Source organism: Patiria miniata, unplaced genomic scaffold, assembly GCF_015706575.1.
Source record: "Patiria miniata isolate m_02_andy unplaced genomic scaffold, ASM1570657v1 HiC_scaffold_12, whole genome shotgun sequence".
NCBI classification, from domain to species: Eukaryota; Metazoa; Echinodermata; class Asteroidea; order Valvatida; family Asterinidae; genus Patiria; species Patiria miniata.
Window position 1 is genome coordinate 2746312 of NW_024037050.1, and position 17800 is coordinate 2764111.

Sequence of the window (17800 nt, forward strand, 5' to 3'; positions counted from 1 at the left end):
TTATGTTCTTATTGTTGGGTGGCATTTTCAAAGGGTTCACTGTGCACTTTGAAACAAAATCTGAAAATCACGCTGAAATACATTTTTCTTCTAACTTTGCAACAAGTAGATAAACTCGCGATTTATGAACGGGAGCGTTTAGAGCTTGATGAAATTTCACTTTCTGTGAAATTTCAGTTAAAAGTTTCGCTCTAGCTAGGCGCTACAGGCGAAAAAACAAAGTACGCCACGTAAAGGGCCGCGCCACATTAGGATACATCAACAATACTAGTCAGGCCCGCTACGACCAGCAAATCCAGAATTTCCAATGGGCTCCGTTCAGTGCACAAGAACCCCCTCAACGGTAAGAAAGGGCGAGTTGGGGGAGACCACTTAGGGAGACGTTCGAACGCATAGCCGACGGCGCCTGACGCTCACCTGGAGACTCTATGACTTTATGTACATTCAGATTAAAGTAAGTCATGCGTACTTCGTGCTATATTCGCCCAACCCAGTACGCTCACGCAGTTTTTGTTTTTCTCTCTGCAGGACCCGACCTCTGACCTGGCCCAGATTGCCAGGAAGGGCTCCCTCTTGGTCCGCAAACACCGCGAGCAGAAGGAACGAAAGAAGGCGCAGCACAAGGACTGGGAGCTGGCAGGGACCAAGCTGGGTAACCTGATGGGCATCGAGAAGCAGGACGATAAGGTGAGACACAGTACCAAGAACCCCAGACTAGGAGCTTTGCCCCCGCTTGGGTCAAGGCTATAGGGAGAATAGCTGTAGCCGAACTGCCAACCCGAACTAAAATCTGCCAAACTTTGCATTTCTAAGCCAGCCAAACCCAGACTCTATAAACTGATACCATGGGCTGCCTGTAAATTGTATGTACTCTGAAGAATACAATAAGGAAATGGGGCAATTCCACGAGAATGTGGACATGGCTGAAAAATTAATGAAATCTTAAAAACTAGAAGCATCACAACCACAAATGTGGTATCAAATTAAAGCCAGAGTCCATCATTTGCAGCTATCCAAAAAGTAACTGGCGTAATTATTGTTGAACAACATACTTGGTTAAAAAAAAAAGCAAGGGGACATAAAACTCCCTGTGAAATTATTGTTTCTGGCTGGCTGTCATTTTGAAGAAATCAACAAAAAGCACAAAAATGAGCTTAGCACAAAAAAGTCTGGCTTATTAAAGCAGGTTACCAGCCAAAACTCCATGTGATGTATATTGCTCGTTATTAGTATCGTTATTAAAATCACATGGAGTTTTGGCAGGTAACCTGCTTTAAGCTAGACTTTTTTGTGCTAAGCTCAGTTTTGTGCTGAGCAGCACCGTGAAATTGGGCCAAGATGTTTATTTTGTTGGCCCAATTTTTTTTTTTTTTTATAGTTTACTCACCTTATTTCAAGGGATCTTCTGGATAGAAATTCAGCCTCAATGCTTTGATTTTATACAATAACAGCACAGAGTTGACAGAAGACTGAAGTAATGTGAGTTACCATTGAATTGCCCAATAAATGAAATGAAAGGATTGCCATCTTGTTCAATTTGCCAGCAAGCCGAAGACGTCAACTACAAGTCCCAGCAGCAGTTTGCGGACCACATGAAGGAGAAGACAGAAGCTGCCAGCGACTTTGCCATCAAGAAAACGCTGAAGCAGCAGCGAGAGTTCTTGCCGATCTACGCCATCAGGAATGAGCTTCTCAACATCATCAGGGATAACAGCGTCGTGGTGATCGTCGGCGAGACGGGATCGGGAAAGACGACGCAACTTACACAGGTAAGGAGTTTATGCCAACATCAATGTTTAGAGGTTTAGAATATAGAATCAGTACATTAGGAACGAGCTTCTCAAATCATCAGGGGTAACAGTGTCGTGGTGATTGTTGACGAGACAATTCTGTTTATAAACATAACCAGTTTAGACGAAACTGTTTTCTTAATACGTATTCAACGTGTGGGCTCCAACTTAAATGTTTCTTCAATAATAACTCCCAAGCATTTACAACACTTTGCTTTAACAATAAGATTATCAGCAATGTACACATTTAATTATGTGTTGGAGATTTTCTGCCTTGAACCAATAAGCATGCATTTAGTTTTGTTGGCATTAAGTGCAAGTTTGTTTCTTATAATGATGGGGTACTTGACTTGGAACTGATATTAGTCTAATGCCTGGTGTTTTTTTTCTGACAGTACTTGCATGAAGACGGTTACAGCAAGTATGGCATCATTGGCTGCACACAGCCGCGTCGTGTGGCTGCGATGTCCGTAGCCAAACGTGTCAGTGAAGAGATGGGCGTGTCATTAGGGGAGGACGTGGGATATGCCATCCGATTTGAAGATGTGACGTCTGAGGTAATTTGAGTAATTCCTTTTTTTAATTTTAAGATATACTTTCTGAGCTCTTTGAAAAACAAAGGAAACATTTTTGGGTGCAAATTGAAATTTTTTTTTTAAAACCTTGTCAACTCCCTGGGGAGCATACACGGCCGGCACTCTTGGCTGTACTCAACCTCTCACAGTAACCATTTCTGCCCTCCCAGGTACCCCTCTACTCCTGGGTGGAGAGCAGCAATGAGTGACAATATGCCTTACTCAACGGCACACGCACCATAACCCCGGGCTGGACTTGAACCCACTACATGTACCTTTAGAATTACCCCAGCCCACGAATTCAATGCTCCAGACCACTAGGCCACGGCACTCCACGTTAAGATTTATGTTTTTAAAAGGAACTTTTCATTAGGGTGGCATGGGTTATTGTGCGTTAAGCGCTCGCCTCTCACCAAGGTGACCACGGTTCGAATCCTGGCCGCGGATCACATGTGAGTAGAGTTGTGCGTTGGTTCTCTCCTGTGCCACAAGGGTTTTTCTCCGGGCCCTCCGGTTTTCCTCCCTCCGGAAAAATCAAACACTTTCGATCTCAGGCTGTGCTCCGTGGTCATATGTGGGTCGATGTGGCCGGCAGCCATAGGCGCCTTTATGTGCCAACGGCCCGACCACGTTGTAGCCGCGTCCTTCACAATTCAGCATACCAGCTGCGAGTAAGGATGATTAGCCTCCTAAATTATTATCATTAGTGTCAAGTCCCAGTCATGATGGTTGAGTCCGAGTCTGAGTGTATGGCTGATGTATGTGACTTGAGTTGAGACCAAAATTGTGACTCGAGACAGACTCGAGTCTGGGGCCTGGACTCAAGTCCTACGACTCTGATGAAAGGCATTATGTCTCCAGACTAGGCAGACTCTGTAAATCATCAGCATTGATGCCTATCCTCAACAATTCCCTGTATTTCCCTCGCAGAAAACCGTGATCAAGTACATGACAGACGGTATCCTGCTGAGGGAATCGTTGCGCGAATCGGACCTGGATCATTACAGTGCCGTCATCATGGACGAAGCTCACGAACGCTCCTTAAACACCGACGTGCTGTTTGGACTTCTCAGAGAGGTACGTCAGTCCATGGACAACATAATAAAACGTAGACAGAACCTGACTGGTTAATGTGACTGCCCTCTAGGACATTTGAAGTGCCTGCAATCACATTGTTTGTACATTAAGTTGCATTGCCCGTGCTCTTCAACTGCAGAAAGCAGCTGTACATATTCTCATGTCTCTCCGTTAGTTGGTTACTTGGCTAGTTATTTAGTTAATTAGTTAGTAACAAACACACTCTGAAAAAGTTCAGAGACGTGCCATCAAATTTATTCTGAGAAGTTCTGCCTCGTACGAGGAGCGTCTGAAAGAGTTAGACCTCCTAAGCCTAGAAGATCGTCAAATCGCAAATTTGAAGATTGTCAAAGGCAAATTTTTTTTAACTGCATACACAACTCCTGGAACGAAATTCCATCTAACCTAAGAAATTCACAAGTTCTTTTTTTTTTTTAAATCGGGCCTTCTTGACCACTACTCACTAGCCAGTGATGTGTAATTTGGGTAGGGTGTACCCGTACATTTTTATTATGTCAGTGCAATAATTTGTGGCCGTTTTCAAATTGTAGTTTTTCCCTTTTTTTTTTGTGATCTTATTACTTTGAACAGTATTTCTTTGTTTTCTTCGGTTGTTTGCTTGATGTGCTTGTCCCCTGTTTTTCGGTTTTGATGTGTGAACAAGGGTCCCCATTTAGTGGGCCTGTGTGCCTGTTCGGGGTTTCCCTTTTGCACCACATGTCATTTTAATGTATTTGTGCAATGAAGGTAATAAATAAAATAAAACGTCAGTAACAGTCTTGCAATGCTATCAATCACCTCGTCCCTCAGGCCCTTAATGGGTCTCCACTGACCGTCTACCCATTGATGCAGTCCTAGAAAATTGGGCCACTAGGGTCAAAAACATGATGTTTGTACTGAAAACACGACTCCTTCCAGACATTACATAGCACATCACGTCACACATGCGTGAACACACACGTTTGTTTGTGGTGTAAATCAAGGATTTTCTTTTGTTCCTCTTCCCTTTTCCTTTGTTTGTCCACTAACTTTTTCGCAACAGCTCTCATTGGTTTTGTACATTGTTTTCTAATCGAGATCATCCTCGATTTGGTTCCTGTCCTCAATTCACTGATGACGTTGCACGTGAGTGTCCTCGATTTACACCTAATGCACAAATACATTGGCCCGCAGCTTCTGAGATCATTTCGAGCTTGTTTTTCTGTTACTTAATAAGTTTTCGGATTCTTCAAAAAACCCTCTTTTCCCCCCATTTTTTGGTCGTCTGTAACCCTGTTAAATAAGGTTTTTGTTGTGGGCATAAACATATCCTCTTTGTGAGCAGACTGTCTCCCCGCTCCCGGTCCTTACATTATTAATACTGATTGTGGAGCGGGAACCAGCCAACCCCAAGAAAATGGAATTATCATCTGGCAGCCAATTATTCGAAACTGTGAAGTAATAATTCAGTAACTAACAGGCATGACATGCTTCAGACTTTTGATCTGAACTCAGACTTTTTTTAATCTGAGAGAAAGACATTATCAGTATAGAAAAAAATGAATCTTTCAGACCTTTCATTCATAAGTTTCAGATTTTTTTAAAAATTGACAACTCGTCCCTGAATTAAACAAGGGCCATTTTTTGGGTCGATGTCTCATTCATAAGTGAATAACTTTTGTACTGCTAGAAAAAAACAACAATTTAGAAAAGGAATCTATTTTTCGGAATGAAACTTGAAATATTACGGGGAACGCATCTGGAGTAGGTAAAAGTCCGGTCGAAGTTTATTACGATGTCTATGATCAGTCCATTTAAAAAGGGCGATATTTAAGAGAAAAAATGAAGGGCAAATGTGATTAACTGCCGAGCACACATATATCTGTTTCAATAAGACTGTAAGCACAGCACATCTCAGATACTTCAGAGAGAGCACTTGCTTAAAAGCGCAGTGATAGAAATGTTCAGGCATGCATATTGAGATCTTGAAATAAAGCATGGCATGTAAGTATGACACATCTGTTATGAAATAAACCCATGGTTACAAATTGAATTGTAGAATATGCTGTGAATAACTCAAGAAATCATGTTTTTTTTTCATTTCAGGTGGTTGCTAGGCGACAGGACATGAAGCTCATTGTCACCTCGGCAACAATGGACTCTGATAAGTTTTCGGCGTTCTTCGGAAATGTTCCCGTCTTCGAGGTTTGTTGTATCCATTTTGATGAAATATGTTAGAAACGCGGGTTGATTATTTCCGTTAGTGACCCCAAATTCTTTGCGTTTCCTTAAATGATAATTTGTCAAAAGAGATTAACCGTTACAAAATGAATAGCGATGCCCTTTTTGGGGGGGGGGGGGACTATTTTCGGCCGAAAAACACCATTTTTAAAAAGACAAAATATAGTGGCCGAATTTTAAAAATAAGTCAAAATTTTAAAAATAAGAATTTTAAAAATAAGTCCAAATTAAAATGTAATGGTGACGGTCGTACGCCACAAAAACTGACTCTTGAGAGTCATTTGTAAAATATTATTATAATACTTCTTAACGTAACTTCATAACACTGCAACACTTTGAGGCCCCACCATGGAGAAATATTTGCTACGACGACAGGCGGTGTAAAGCGGCCAAGTTTAACACACCGTCTACCTCCATGGACAATGGGAACCACTGACGCACAAGACGTGTATACACGCCCACTGCCAGAAATTCAGGGAAAGCTTGAAAATTTAACCTGTCACCCGCCCCTGTGAATATACATGTCAAGATCGTGTTTAGTACATGCTTCCCTTGTTTCTTTCAATTAGATTCCTGGTAGGACGTTCCCTGTGGACACCATGTTTAGCAAGACAGTGGTGGAGGATTACGTAGACGCTTCAGTCAAGCAGGCCATCCAGATTCACCTTCAGCCATCCCCCGGTGACATTCTGGTCTTCATGCCGGGTCAGGAGGACATTGAGGTCACCTGTGAAGTCATCGCAGGTCAGGGGTCAAAATTAGTTTACTATGGCAACTGCTTGTCTGCCCTGTGTTTATCTTTATTTCTATTAACCCTCCTGCTATCTGAACAGTCACAGACAGTCAAAAAAACAATCCCAGTCATCAACAGTCAGATCATATTTCAAGCAGGCACCGTGACTAGTTGAATTCAGTCAACAGACAAAAGCAGGCAAATGGAAGCACAGCTGGCTTATCAATCACCTACAGTCAAAGCACAGCTGCATCAAGGTACATAAACAGTCACAGCCAGTCAGTCCTGCTTTATGTTGGCTGGAAGCTCTTAACTGTTGAAAACAGTCACTTGATTGATTTTGACTGACCAGACAACTGGGCACAGAATGTATGCTTGCATAGGAGGGCTGAAGGTTGAACAGGGTGAGTCAAAAAGAATGTGACCAAGTTAGAAATCAATATTGAAAAGATATATGTGGCTTGCCCCATTTAAATGAAAGTTACATAGGAATAAAGTTCATGTCATTGTCAAGTAACTAAAACTTCACGTAATTTGCATGCTCCATTCACACATTTCTTTTTGAATATTAATACCACAAAATTCAGCTGTCCTCCACTGATCAGTGAATGCTAAACGATATATGCCGCAGCAAACTGACAATAAATGGGTGCTATAAAGATAAATATGATTAAAGGGAAGATACAACATTTGCAAACATCAACAAACGAAATGATCAAATTAGCACCACATGCTTAATTGGATTGTTAGAGAATGGCAGTCTAAAGCATCCTGTAAAATCATGGCTCCTGTTTGCTGACATTTCTAAGAAAAAGTGTACTTTTCCAACGCTGGTCGGCCGACCAGCGTTGGAGAAAACTGTCCTTTTTCAAAAATTGCTCCTATGTTTTCGTATTTAGTTATTCCACATTTTCTTTGCAATTGATTACACACCTGTGGAGGAGTACAAGCCTACTAGACTGATTCTCTAACCTTTCGATTCCCCAAAGACTATAAATTGCTCTGTTTCATCTTAAGTGGGGTCACGGAACCAGACCACAAGAACATGATTGGTTTTCTGTTTTTTTCCAGCATCCCCTAGCCCAAAAAGTGAAACAATTTAGTTTAACAATATTTGCTCTAACATACCAATCCTCAAAATCCATTTATTTCTGAAAATTGCAGCAAAAGTAAATGTTGTATATTCCCTTTAACCATCAAGATTTTACAAGAATCCAGGACATCAGAGCACAATGTATAGGATCCACGATGTGCCACATCTTATTTTTAGTTTGTGTCCTGACATGGCCCATCTGATCAACGGCAATAAATGGGTACTTTGAAAGAAAAAAGGAATCACAAGTTGCAACATATTGAAACTATTATAAGATTTAAAGTGTTGACCTCAACCTCCGTTCAAGTGATCACACAGGTAACGATTGGGTCAATTCAACACGAGGTCTGTGACGAGACTAATCAGTGTTTGGTACCAAGACGTTCATGTAAAATGTGAATTACATACCTTCTGAGAATAGACCAACTGGTTGTCAATGCTGTAATATTCGAACCCCCCTCCCCTCATCCAGAGAGACTAGGGGAGTTAGATGACGCCCCTCAGCTGGCTATCCTACCCATCTACTCACAACTACCCTCGGATCTACAAGCCAAGATCTTCCAGAAGGCGCCGGACGGAGTCAGGAAGTGTGTGGTGGCAACCAACATCGCTGAGACGTCGCTCACAGGTAAAGCTCGCAAATTCACTTATACCCAACCTTACATTATTTGTAGCTCTTATTGGGCTCAATGGTGCTGTGTAAACATTTTTGATTGTTCGTGCACTTAAAATCCATAGCGCCCATCCTCTCACATGGTGTTTGGGCCGATTTTACGAAACTCACCTTATCTTGTGAATCATCTTAGGACATAAGACGAGTCCCTGCTCTAAGATCGATCTCAGCTAAGACGTATCCTAAGACGGATTTCACTGAACCCATCTTAAGCAAGATGCATCAAAACTACCAATTTGATGGTTTTTTCATGTTTGTTTTCAATGCTTGACGAAGCAGTTGTTGAACAGAAAACTTTCGCCAGAAAAATTACTCTACTCAACAAATTCACATGCAAGGTTGTTTTACACAAGATACGATAGAGTCATTCTTCGTTTCATCACTCTATTTTCAAAAGTCAAATAGGTGTTGGTGTATAATTAAATTTTGTAAATAAGCTAATTTTTTATTAAATTTACCCACGTATCAGAAATCTTTTCAAATCTGTTTCTACAGCGGTTTGCATAGTTTGAGTTAGATGAGTTCAGCTGCGTTGCTAAGGAAGTTAGGACGTGTTGAATGCGTCTTAAGTTTGGTGCAAATCAATCCTAGGACGAGTCGCGAGATGAGACAAGTTACCCTTCCCAAGACGCGTCTCAGCGTTTCGTGAAATCGGCCCCAGGATCTCTATTATGATAACCGTTAAATTTTCTGTTTTTCCGTTAGTCGATGGTATCATGTTTGTGGTGGACGCCGGCTACTGCAAACTCAAGGTCTACAATCCCAGGATCGGTATGGATGCCTTGCAGGTGTATCCAATCAGCCAGGCTAATGCCAAACAGAGATCAGGAAGGGCAGGCAGGACAGGGCCGGGGTAAGCACTCAAAAAAATCTCCCGTTATTGTTACATTGTGAACCAGCAATTAAAACCAGATTTGTTTTGACAAGAGAATCCACTGGAGGTAAAACTGCCATGGCTCAGAAAGCTAACATGCATAGCATATCCAGATTGCCCTATGGACAAATTGCACTGGATCGTTAACTAGTTCGCGTTTGAGGATGTGATAACACGCACTGGCTGTGTTTATACACAGGCACGGCTGACGGATTCAAGATTGCCTCGACTCTCCTCCGGGTGACGTCTAAACATGCTAATCCCTCGTGCCTTTTGTACACACACACAAAGTCCATGAAGTCTGTGGAGGCAGACCGTGTGTTGATCTTGAATTGGCCGTTGTGCACGGCCTATTGTTGTACAATTTATGCTCCAGTGCACACCCCGGATTATTGAAACATATGAGGTTTCGGCAAGAAATATCGTACAAATACTGTTGAACTGACTCTTGCGAATCAGTATTTGTGGCATTTGGTTGTATATCAGAAGTTGACTGGAACATTTTGCCTTTTGCGAAAATCAAAATTTTGGGCAAAAAATAATCCCAGCGCGAAGCGGTTAAATGCAGTCAAGTCAATCACAAGTCAATCTCAAGTCAAGTTCATCAAAAATCAGTCCAAAATTGTCCAGCCAAGTTTAATACAAACGAATTAAGGCCGGTTCATACTTCATGCGCGAATACAACTGCGATGCGAATTTGACGTCTTGAGGCATTCACTGCGAATTGAAGTGCAACAAACAGTATTGTCAGGATAATTTAAGTCTCTTTCCCAATACCGGCAAACCCTAATTTTGTCCTCCGCCCAGTTCTGTCTCATTTTTATGCCCCGCGGCGAAGCCGAAGGGGCATACTGTTTCCGCCTCGTCCTTCCGTGGGTGGGTGGGTGGGTGTGTGTGTGGGTGGGTGGGTGTGTGTGTCCGGACAAATCTTGTCAGCGCGATAACTTGAGAAATACTTAACATATGAACTTCAAATTTGGTTTGTGGATTGTTCTTGGTAATCCTAAGAAGCCTTTTGCATTTGGGGCCAAAAGGCCAAAGGTCAAGTTCACAGTGGCTAAAACAATAGAAATCTTGTCAGCGCGATAACTTGAGAAATAATTAACATATGAACTTCAAATTTGGTTTGTGGATTGTTCTTGGTAATCCTAAGAAGCCTTTTGCATTTTGGGCCAAAAGGCCGAAGGTCAAGTTCACAGTGGCTAAAACAAAAGAAATCTTGTCAGCGCGATAACTTGAGAAATACTTTACATGTGAACTTCAAATTTGGTTTGTGGATTGTTCTTGGCAATCCTAAGAAGTCTATTGCATTTGGGGCCAAAAGGTCAAGGGTCAAGTTCACAGTGGCTAAAACAATAGAAATCTTGTCAGCGCGATAACTTGAGAAATACTTTACATGTGAACTTCAAATTTGGTTTGTGGATTGTTCTTGGTAATCCTAAGAAGCCTATTGAAGTTGGGACCAAAAGGTCAAGGGTCAAGTTCACAGTGGCTAAAACAATAGAAATCATGTATTTATTCTGAGATTATAGGGATTAGGGATTAATTCATATAAAACCTACAAAAGACACTAATGCTGTCAATGAATGTTCCATGTGACCAAGGTACATGTAAGTTGATGTTAAAAGAGTGGTGTTATGTCATGGGAACTGTCACCGTTGCGGGGCTTTTGTGTTTGTAAACACACCTGACTTGTTTCAGAATGCCTCTCATATAATGTACGCATTGTAATTAACGAAAGCAAAACACGACTAACTATGAAACTTCCAATATCATTTGTCCCTTCAACTAAATAAAAACCTTACCTGTTGCTTGCTTTATTCACCCTTTTTAGGCAGTGCTATCGACTCTACACGGAGCGAGCGTACAAGAATGAACTGCTGATTACCACGGTACCGGAGATACAGAGAACCAACCTGGCCAATGTGGTCCTGCTGCTTAAATCACTGGGAGTCCAGGAGCTCTTGCAGTTCCATTTTATGGACCCACCCCCTCAGGTGAACACAACTCCTGGTATTTTGACATGGTGTAATCTTTTAACATTTTCAGAACTTTCAGCCTCAAAACTTGACATGCTTCTAAGTTTCTGTGGTGGAGGAAAAAATGTGGCACGATGAAAACATGAGGCACGATGAAAACGTGTTTAATTTGGAATGCCAAAGTTTTTAATCAAGTCCTTACAAGTCAATCTCAAGTCCTCGCAAGTCAATAACAAGTCTTCACAAGTCAATAACAAGTCTAAAGTCAATCACAAGTCCTCGCAAGTCAATCACAAGTCCTCGCAAGTCATCACAAGTCCTGGCAAGTCAATCGCAAGTCCTCACAAGTCAATAATAAGTCCTCACAAGTCAATCTCAAGTCCTCACAAGTCAATAACAAGTCCTCACAAGTCAATAACACGTCCTCGCAAGTCAACACAAGTCATCACAAGTCAATCACAAGTCCTCGCAAGTCAATCTGAAGTCCTCAAAAGTCAATCACAAGTCCTCACAAGTCAATCACAAGTCCTCGCAAGTCAATCACAAGTCCTCACAAGTCAATCACAAGTCCTCGCAAGTCAACTACAAGTCCTCACAAGTCAATCACAAGTCCTCACAAATCAATCACAAGTCCTCGCAAGTCAACAACAAGTCCTCACAAGTCAAACTCAAGTCCTCATAAGTCAATCACAAGTCCTCAGAGGTCAATCACAAGTCCTCACAAGTCAATCACAAGTCCTCACAAGTCAATCACAAGTCCTTGCAAGTCAATCACAAGTCCTTGCAAGTCAATCACAAGTCCTCGCAAGTCAATCACAAGTCCTCGCAAGTCAATAACAAGTCCTCACAAGTCAATCACAAGTTCTCGCAAGTCAATCATAAGTTCTCGCAAGTCAATAACAAGTCCTCACAAGTCCTCACAAGTCAATCGCAAGTCAATAACAAGTCCTCGCAAGTCAATCACAAGTCCTCGCAAGTCAACTACAGGTCCTAACAAGTCAGTCACAATTCCTCACAAGTTAATCACATTTAAATTTTAATCACAAGTTAAATATTAAAAGCTTTTAATGACCATCAACCAAATAAGCAACAAAGATGCATATGTTCCCTGGGAGATGATAACACACATGTGCAAGAAGTTTAAAAAGAGATGTTTTTCAAAATGTTTCATCTAAAGAAAAATTTCTTATGTTCAGGACAACATGCTGAACTCCATGTACCAGCTCTGGATCCTGGGAGCGATGGACAACACTGGTTCCCTCACCCCTCTCGGCAGACAGATGGTGGAGTTTCCTCTCGATCCCGCCCTCTCCAAGATGCTTATCGTTGCCGTGGAGATGGGATGCAGCACTGAAGTCCTGGTATGTTTGTCAACATTAACTCTGTCCCCCCTCCCCCAAAGAAAAATATTAAATAACCCCACCCCCCCCCCCAAAAAAAAACACAAACGGGGCAAAGTGCTAAGCACCCAAATTTTCGTTGTATGAATTGTGTCTTGCAAATTTCCATTTGCATGCACATTTTACATTGAAATGGAAGCAAGACAGTTTATGGTTAATAAATTCCTTAAAAAATTAGTTGTCAAAAATATCTTCAGTTGAACTCATTGAAATATCCACAGAACTCCATGCCTTGCAGTGACTTTCAGGGTCAACGTTATATAATCATACATCTGACCAGTTTTTCAATTTTTACCAACTATCTCAGGCCTACTCAAATATTATTTCTATAAAATAAATCACATGTTTGACAGATCTTCAGTGTTAAAATAGAGGTACTTCTGATGGATCATCATAAGTCATAATAAGTCTATCACAAGTCAATCACAAGCCATCATAGTCCATCACAAGTTGATCACAAGTCATCACAAGTCTGTTACAAGTCCATCACAAGTCGTCATAAGACATTCACAAGTCATCATAAGACCGTCACACGTCATCATAAGACATTCACAAGTCATCATAAGACCGTCACAAGTCATCATAAGACCATCACAAGTCATCATAAGGCAGTCAAAAGTCATCATAACACATTCACAAGTCATCATAAGACCATCACAAGTCATCATATAAAGACATTCACAAGTCATCATCAGACCATCACAAGTCATAAGGCAGTCACAAGTCATCATAAGACATTCACAAGTCATCATAAGCTTCACAAGTCATCATAAGACATTCACAAGTCATAAGACCGTCACAAGTCATCATAAGGCAGTCACAAGTCGATCACAGGTCATCCAGTCCCGGGTCAACTCCCAGGCACTTCAATTGAAGTATGACAAAAGCATTCCTTTGTTATTGTCAATCCCCAGTTGCTTATGACTGTGTCTGCGAATTGACTTGTGATTTACTTGTGACCAAACTTGTGATGTACTTGTGCTCCATCACATATAGGTGGGCACGGACATTCAGGATTTTTTGACATTGGCTTATCTAGCTCCCAGACCTGTGTTCTTGAAATTCAATGGTTCTTGAGTCTGGAGTGCTGAATGGTGACATATAGCAACCAATGAAAACAGACGTCAGTCAGCCCCGATCTATACATCAATTTCTACACTTTTAATCTTTGTTTTCACTGTTTTTGTTTTAAATTTTTTTCCGACCACAGACCATCGTCTCCATGTTGTCTATTCCGTCCATCTTCTATCGGCCGAAGGGACGCGAGGAAGAGAGTGACCAGGCCAGAGAGAAGTTTGCCGTACCAGAGAGTGACCATCTAACTTACCTCAACGTCTACCAGCAATGGAAGAATAACCAGTAAGTTACCAAAGGCCAAAGCTGCCAATTTCTCTGACCTCGTTAGCACAGAAAATATTTGCTTAGTGAAGCAGTTTACCAGCCAAAATTCAATGCAATTTTAGCTGCTTGCGACTGGTACTCTGATAATTTTTGCTTAGCACAGAACATTTTGTTCTTTGCAAAGCAGTTTAGCAACCAAAATTCAATGCAATGTAAATTGGACTGGTACCCTGCTCATTTTTGCTTAGCACATAAATTTGCTAAGCAAAAACTTTTTTGGGGGGCAAACCAGTTTACCAGCCAAAATTCCATGCCTTGTAAACTGCTTGAGACTGGTACCCTGCTAATTCTTGCTTAGCACAAAAATGTCTTCCCAGCAAAACGTTTTACCAACCAAAATTCTGTGCAATGTATAAATCATAGCAACCGATGAAAACTGGTGTGCAAATGAATGGATGTTTTCATCGGATGAAGTCAGTTCGGCACACCTAGATTGAGTTTTGTGAGCACGGAATATGAAGCAGCCTTGGTACCATTGTTGCCGTCGATTTCGTCATAAGTCCTGTCACAAGTAATCACAAGGCAATTCACAAGTCCAGTCAAGAGTAACAACGGATTCACAATAGACCTTTATCATGCTGCCACCATTTCAGTCATGTTCCCTGTATCCAGTAACAGTACTAAATGATAATGTGTTTTTGCAAACAGGAACCAGACTATTTTTCCTTCCAGCCTTGCTTTGGTTACGTTGATTTGAATGGAAGCAAATGAAGATGGCCCCAACATGATAATGGTCTATAGAACAGGAACCTCCTTTGCCACAGTTCATTTGAATAGCTTGTGGCTTGACTTAGGACTGGATGGCTTGTGATGGACTTGTGACGGACTTGACTACAACGCTAAAATCTCGTGGGTTTTTTCCCCACCAGCTATTCATCCATATGGGGCAGCGAGCATTTCATCCACGTGAAAGCCATGCGCAAAGTGCGGGAGGTCCGTCAGCAACTCAAAGACATCATGGAACAGCAGGGACTGAATCTGATCTCCTGCGGCACTGCCTGGGATATTGTGCGCAAGTGCATCTGCTCGGCGTTCTTTCACCAGGGCGCCAGACTCAAGGTAAGCTAGAGTTTAATGATAGACTTTTCTTCAGTTTTACTGATTTTTGTGTAAATATTCAATTCTGTGAATGTAAATGTGCAGTTTTTGTAAATGTTCAGTTCAATTTGACAAATTCAAAATGGTGGCTCATGCTTTATTGAATATGAAGCAAATTTAACATCATGAACAGTGGCGTAGCGATTCGGAATGCACCCCTCCCCCGTGAGTGAATTTCTCGCTACACTACTAATCGTGAAACCTTCCCAGCAAAATTATCTGGAATTGAAGTTAGTTCTAGTTTGTGTATTTCCAGCGCGACTACTTATTCGTATTTGCAATCGCTTCCGCGCCGAGTACGAACTTGCGTTAAGTTAGTATCAACTTCTATATCCAAATTTAATATTAAATTTTTTTCGGGAATAATAACACCCCCCTCCCCCTCCCCCCCCCCCCACAAAAAGACCCTTCTTGTTATCTTGCCCCACCCTCTTTAAAACCAATATCTAATGAGCGCATTCAATTTTCCTTTCTTTTTGTCAGGGTATCGGAGAGTATGTGAATATCAGGACCGGAATGCCGTGCCACCTTCACCCGACGAGCGCTCTGTTTGGGATGGGTTTCACCCCGGAATACATCATCTACCACGAACTGATCATGACATCCAAGGTAGATTCAATTTGGGCGATTCACAATGCAGTGCGCCACCAAGAGTTTGCCATGGAGAGTCAACTTTTCAAGTTTACGGTCGACAAAGCATGGCCCATATGAATGAGTGTCAGTAGACAATTTGAGCTAATTTGTTATAGATTTGGGAATAGCGTTCGGCCGCCTTATCAAAAATCACCATATTGATGCCAAAAAAAGAAAAGGGCAAACATACCGGTATACTCGAATCATATGCTATATGAAACTACTGACCGGAAAAACGAACAATTTCAAATGTCCCACGCTGCAAATTTGTCGACCATCTCCCACAATGCACTGGGAAAAATGAACTCTCTGTGGCAAACTCTTGGTGGCGCACTGCATTGGGAATCGCCCGAATTGACTAGGCTACAAAAAAAAATGTGAATCCGAGGGTATTGTTGGAAGTTTACATGTTGCTGTTATTTTATAAAATCTGAAGTGTTGTGGCAAAATTGAGAAAGAACTGGGCAGAGGTCGAAATGAGGGTTTGCAGGTAGTAGGAAAGAGATTAAAATTCCCCTCACAATAACATTTGTTGCACTTCAATCGGACATTCCATTGACAAGTTATGGCTGTTTAAAGTTTGCATTTATCGACATGTCAAAAAAAGTAAAATACTGGCAAAAAAAGAGATTTAAAGTTTCGACTGTTTTGTAGTTGTAAAAAATTAAGATACCATTTGTTTTTCCTTAAAAGGCACTTTTATTCCACGATTTTTATACTATTTCTGTGAAATTCCTGTTGTAGATATATCAAATCTGAAAAGCTAAAAAAATCACTTCCATTCGGCTTTTTTGCATTTTTCTCCACTCAAACCTGTGTTGAGTTCCGTCTCATTTTACCAGAATGCCACGGAAATTCAATCTGTTCAGCCTAATTTTTAGACCAAAGTAAAAATGCAAAATTCTTTATTTTACATTTATTCCGTCTTTGGTGTTGGCTTTAACTTTGGTTCCAACTCATGCAAAAGCTTTCAAATGTCTAAACCAACTGAAAATACTGCAGCCATTATCGAGTCAGCACCCGATTTCATGAAACTCTTCGTAACTTACGATGCATCGCAGCGATGCGACGCGTCGTATCCCTACGATGTGTCGCAACTGTGACGCGTCCTGCGATCCATTTCACAAAACACGTCATAAGTGCAACGCCTCGTAGGTGTATTTATAGCACAACTCGGTGACTGTTTTATGTATGTAGTCAGCGTACAGTCAATAGTTGTCTGATATTCAACAAAGAGTCGTCGGATCTCAGCTCAAAATTTGTTAAAACGTAAAACAAAATGGCGGCCATGCGATGAAAACAAGCTCTCAGTAGACTGAATAGCTACTTTGAAATTTCAACTGCAATATTCCAGTCTAGTTTCATAATTATTCAATGAATTTTCTATTTACAACTTTACACACATTGCCTCGGTATTATAATCTCCTTTATGTAATATTTATGGCATTAAACTGGCTAAGAAAGAGACTCTTCTTATTTTGCGATGACCAATAGACACGTCGTAACTTGCGACGTGTTTTAAGCCGTTGTCAAGGAACTTACGACGCGTTCAACACATCGCAACTTTCGTGAAATGGATGATTCGACGCGTCGCAAGTTGCGACGTGTTACACGTTGTAACTCGAGTTTGCGACGTGTTGCAGCGCTTCGTGAAATCGGGTGCAGGGTTTTCAAAAATTTTCTGAAGCCGTACTTGGTGATGCAGCCGACATTTAAAAAAAAAACTTGGTTACCTAATATTTATCCTTTGAATTGCAGGAATACATGCAGTGTGTGACGGCCGTGGAAGGGGAGTGGCTAGCAGAACTGGGTCCTATGTTCTACAGCGTCAAGGAGGCTGGCAAATCAAGACAGGTAGGGCTAATAGTAGAGTCGTTTTGCATGAGAACAGTTATGGTTTAGTGCACTGGATAGGCATCAGTTTGTGTCGCCTTGTGACGTCGTATGCAACACGCTATTCCCTACATGTGTGACGTGGACCACGTTCACGGTCATGTCGCATGTCTTCTTAAAGTCTAGACACTCGCGCATTTTGGTAACCCTGCTAGTCCAAGCACGCAAGTGTGATTCCACCTTAGAAATGGCACAACCACCATTTTGAAGTTCTGTCCACGGAACACAAAAAAGGTAAGTGTTCTTTCAGCAGAACGAAAACAATTCACATAGGGGTGAATGTAAACTGTTTTCGTTTTGCTGAAAGAACACTTAACTTTTTTGTGATCTTTGGACAGAAATTTAAAATGGTATTTGTGTT

At 41.4% G+C, this 17800-nt stretch overlaps 1 protein-coding gene across 1 annotated transcript in view; it reads left to right on the forward strand.

Moving 5' to 3' along the window:
- Positions 1-17800, forward strand: part of LOC119745416 (pre-mRNA-splicing factor ATP-dependent RNA helicase PRP16-like) — a 28870-nt gene that overhangs the window by 8808 nt on the left and 2262 nt on the right. Inside the window, exons 10-23 of the mRNA XM_038221751.1 lie at positions 529-687; positions 1545-1769; positions 2186-2347; positions 3296-3442; positions 5528-5626; positions 6232-6406; positions 7961-8116; positions 8867-9014; positions 10870-11032; positions 12211-12375; positions 13625-13773; positions 14685-14874; positions 15397-15522; positions 17305-17400. Of these exons, the coding sequence (XP_038077679.1) occupies positions 529-687; positions 1545-1769; positions 2186-2347; positions 3296-3442; positions 5528-5626; positions 6232-6406; positions 7961-8116; positions 8867-9014; positions 10870-11032; positions 12211-12375; positions 13625-13773; positions 14685-14874; positions 15397-15522; positions 17305-17400 (2160 nt within the window). The remainder of the gene's footprint in view (positions 1-528; positions 688-1544; positions 1770-2185; positions 2348-3295; positions 3443-5527; positions 5627-6231; positions 6407-7960; positions 8117-8866; positions 9015-10869; positions 11033-12210; positions 12376-13624; positions 13774-14684; positions 14875-15396; positions 15523-17304; positions 17401-17800) is intronic.